Below are 4,606 nucleotides of genomic sequence, written 5' to 3' on the forward strand. Positions count from 1 at the left end.
ACGTTAAATGATCAGGAAGAATGCTAAATTATAGTTTAAGGCGCAGTCTGTGTTTCTATGGTTACAGAGCTAAGTAGACCACGTGACAGTGGAGGCGTCAATCTTCCACAGGCTCTTCTCAGGAGGGCGTTCGATAAACAAGTCTTGTCTTATACGCATGCGTGTCGTAAGGTTTGTGCAAAGGAGGACTACGTCATAATGAATTGTGACGTGAATAATTATCAAAGGCAACTTACTGCTACATATTGTTTAGTTTCTAAACAATACATCATTCCGAAAAGAGAAGCCGTGGTGAGTAGAACATCATATCTTTACAGAAAACTTTGAAATAATAATAATAATGTTTTAAAAAAATCTTTGAAAAATGGCCGAGTCAAACAACCAAGCGAAAAGAGACATCCACATCTCCATTGACAATTTGGAGGACATCATATTACCTCTTTTAAACACACTGTCACCAGCACAGTGGACCTTGCTTTCACAGGGCTTAAGGGATTCACATATAACAGGCGTTATGTCTGACATGCTTAACAACATTTTCCAGCAATGTGTGGAAAATTCATTGACACTCCTGGTGCCAGTAATGGAGGAAAGCATTGTGCCAGGCATGGAGAGTGAAATTCCAGATGAAGACATCAGTGTGCATTTGACCAATATGATTTCCACAGAAATGGCCACCGTTCTGGAGGTGCCACCAGAGGTCTGTGACCATGGCATGGAGTTAAACTCATTGATGGAACAGGAGATATCTGAAAAAGTAACATCCATCGCAAATAGCATCAAAGAAACCTCTAGTATTCCTGAACCACCTGCTGTATTTGCAAGTGGCTGCATTTCTAACCTGAAAAATTTAAACAAAATGGTTTCCAACACATCTCAGTGTCTCCGAGACCATATAAACACAGTCAGGTCGAGATGCGCCGAAAGATACTTCACAAAAAAGCGAATCTCAGGCAGACCTACAACTGAATCAGAAACTGCTGCTGTTCCTGCTGGTGTAAATTCAGTTTTTTCTATGGCCTCAGTTTGTGAAGGCGTCGCTGAGATATTAGATAAATATTCAGACGATTCAGACGTCAGCAATGGGGCAGGGGATGACGCAGGATCTTCTCCGTCAACGGATGCTTTAGAATTGAATGAAGTTGCAGACGGAATCAGCAAAACAATTATCGACGAACTTCACTACCGTAAGGCTGAGGGTTCAGTTGCAGAAATAGGTCCACACTGTCCATGTGCACCTCATTTTAACTTGAAGAATGTTGTAGGTGATATCAGGAACCTTTTCCTGTCAAAAGGCAAAGCTGATCTTGCTGGAAAAAAAGAAATAGTCAGAAAACCTGAGTTTTCCAGATTTGCCAATGACCAGTTCACCCGCATGGTGTCGTCTTTGGAGACCTCGGTCAAGGATTCAAGTGAGACCAATGTGGTGAAACTGAAATATGGCACAGGTAGCCCAACCAAACTGATGTCCCCTGGAGCTTTGTCAGATGAGGAGAGGGTGAAACTACTTGACCATGCCAAGATGGACCAAATCCCTAAACTGGATTTTCAGTCCATCAAACCTCAAATTGAGAGACTGTGTGCAGAATCCATGGAAAACCCCCAGCTAAAGGACAAGATCAAGCAGTTTGAAACAGAACTGACAGAAAAAATATATACTGATATCATGAGGAACCATTATAATACACTTCCTGTTCCTCCAAAAACTCCTTCAGATTCTGTCCTCTCCGATGAGAAAATAAGCAACATATCCGACCAGACAGTGATTTGCCCTGAAGTTTTCTGTGCCAGAATAGAAGACGAAGTGAGGAGATTTCTCCAGAACATCTTTCTGTGGATCAAAAACGAGGAAACAAATCGCATAAGTGAGACCGACAGGGTGTCCAACGTAATCTTGGAGATCAATGATCTAGATGGACAATACGACACGTCAAACCAACTCCCAAGACCCATGTCTCCAGAGCGCTGTGAGGCAGAAGGGGAAAGGAACTTCACCACAGCCATCCCAAGTGAATTGAAAGAGCAGCCTAAATCTGAACTTCCTTTAAAAACGGACATTGACTCCTTGATTCAGACAGAGCAGAATCTCACCGAGGCGTCACTGAGCGATCAGTTTGCAGCATCAGGGATTAGAAATATCTCATTTGCCGATGTAATCCCTAACATTCAGGGGCTGAAAACTGAAACCCCAGAGCAGAGGATGAAAGAACTAGAGGAAGGCATGGCGTGTTTCGTGATGAGGACAGTGTTAAGCTGTTCTGAGGAAAACGGTGGGCCTTTGAAGTCCACTGACATGAAGAAAATCTTGTATTACCTGTCCGGGGAGGAGGTAGAGGACATCACAGACTTTGCCATCAGCAAAGACAATGAAAACATTAAACATTTTGTTCAAGACCTCTACAGCGCTCTGAAAAGCCAGTTTGGTTCTACTGAAGACATGTGGAGGGCCGCAACAATGCACGGCGGTCGTCCTTTTAAGGGTGCCGTAATATCATATTTAAAAAGCTACATTCAATCCAAACCCCCAAAAGGTCCGGTTCACAAGTTGTTTTCGGCAGTCACAAAACCTTTTAAGAGCTTCTGCGGAAAATAGAGAGGCTCTTCTACCTGCCAGTAGAATGCAGACCACAATCCCAGTTAACACAGCTAACATTACTTTTTACATTGAGAAATAATTTGGCATTTGATGACATAGACTAGACAGAATTCCAGAATAAACGCTCATGAACCTATTATTTATTTCATATTTTAGGTCTGGTCATCAAAATTAAAAATCACAACCTGGCCCTTTTATATCTGGAGTCTTACAGTTCCTGTTTTCTAATTGGATATTCTAAATGTTCCCCTGTGACAGAAAGGTCAACTCTGAAAAGAATGGCTGCCACTTGTACACCTGGGGTCTTGCAGTTTAGGTTTTCGCCGGGTTCTCCGGTTTTTCCTTTTAAAAACCATTCGTGTAATCTAATTGGATATTCAAAATGCTCCCCAGTAACTCTGAACTCTGAAAAGAAAGACCATTGCTTTTATATCTGGGATCTATATGTGATCTATATCTGGGATTTACATCCCAGATATAGATATGTGGAAACATTTCAAAGTTTGATATGTCAAACTTTGGCATTTCAAACTCTTATTACTTGGATAAGTAAGAGTTATGATAGCTCTTATTATAATAATTATTATAAAAGCTATAATAACTTATAATAACTTATTATAGCTCTTATAATGTTATTATAACCTATAATATAACTCTTATTATAACTCTTATAAGAGTTATAATAACTCTTATAATAAGAGTTATAATAGTTGTTATAACTTAAAATATTCAGTTAGGATTCATCTGTGTTTAATTTTCGGGTTTCATTTGTGTTTCTGTTTTTTCTATTTCTTTGTTTATTTACTTAGATCAACCTGTATGGTTATTTTCTTTTATGTTTTTGGTTCCTGTGTCTTTATTTGTGCTTTTGGATTTCATATTACAGTTTCCTTTTCTGTTCATTGTTTGTGTTAGTTTCAGACTTCTTCCTTTGATTATCTCCATTTGCATTCGTCTCCCTTCAGCCGCTGGCTTCAATCTCCCGACATCAGTGTGTTTGAAACACTTTTCACCTGATTGCCTCATCTGTAGTTTACGGAAGAGGATTAGAGCCACTGAAAGAAAAATAATTCTAATAATAATAATAATCAATTTAATTTATAATGTGGTTTTCATTAACAAAAATCTCAAAGTGCTACACAGTGCAGCTGAAAACAAATAAAATCAACAATTGAAAAACGACAGTCATTTAAAAGCAGAGTCGGCTTGTCTAAAAAGAAAAGTTTTCAGGCCGGTTTTAAAGTCAGACAATAATTGCGGGGTTCTCAAACAGTCCGGGAGAGAATTCCATAGACAAGGAGCAGACACAGCAAAAGCCTGATCACCCATAGCCCTTAGTCTTGATCGAGGAAGGTAGAGAAGATTACAGGCTTGGGATGGTAAGGATCTAGAAGTTGAATGTGAAATAAGGAGGTCCTTAAAATAATCTGGTGAGGTTCCATATAGACAATGATGAGTGATAAGTGCAATTTTATACTGAATTCTTTAAGTTACAGGAAGCCAGTGAAGCTCGTAAAGAGTAGGTGTGATGTGCTCAAATGTACGAACTCTCACTAGGATCCTGGTAACACTGTTTTGAATATATTGAATCCTCTGAAAGTGTTTCCTGTGGACTTCAATAAACAGTAAGTTACAGTAGTCGAGCCTGGAGGAGACAAAGGCATGGATGAGGGTCTCAGCATCAGAACGGGAGCGAGATGAACAAATTTTGGAAATATTGCGGAGATGAAAATTACAAGTTTTAAACAGGTGCTAAATGTGATTTTCAAATGTGAGATGAGAGTCCCATTTGTAACAATGGAGGAAATGGGAATGTCTTGTCCAGAGAACGAAACACTCATCAGTGTCGAGGATTGAACCTGGTGAGGCGTTCCGATCAATATGGCCTTGGTTTTGGAACAGTTCAACTGAAGAAAGTTATGATTCATCCGAGTCTTAATCTCCTCCAGGTAGGACGTTAGCACAGTAAGTGAAGGTGAAGTAGAAGACAATCCCATTATAATGTAAAGT

General features: G+C 39.7%; 1 protein-coding gene across 1 annotated transcript; it reads left to right on the forward strand.

Moving 5' to 3' along the window:
- Positions 1-364: 364 nt before the first annotated feature.
- LOC148155908 (uncharacterized) lies at positions 365-2,593 on the forward strand. The gene has a single exon (XM_088011417.1). The coding sequence runs from the start codon at positions 365-367 to the stop codon at positions 2,591-2,593; it is 2,229 nt and encodes a 742-aa protein (XP_087867543.1).
- The last annotated feature ends 2,013 nt before the right edge of the window (positions 2,594-4,606 follow it).

This window comes from Poecilia mexicana, unplaced genomic scaffold, assembly GCF_051168715.1.
Source record: "Poecilia mexicana isolate PSO_F unplaced genomic scaffold, ASM5116871v1 scaffold_13, whole genome shotgun sequence".
NCBI lineage: Eukaryota > Metazoa > Chordata > Actinopteri > Cyprinodontiformes > Poeciliidae > Poecilia > Poecilia mexicana.

Coding starts and splice junctions, on each gene's coding strand:
- LOC148155908 (XM_088011417.1), top strand. CDS start 365: ATGGCCGAGTCAAACAACCAAGCGAAAAGAGACATCCACATCTCCATT.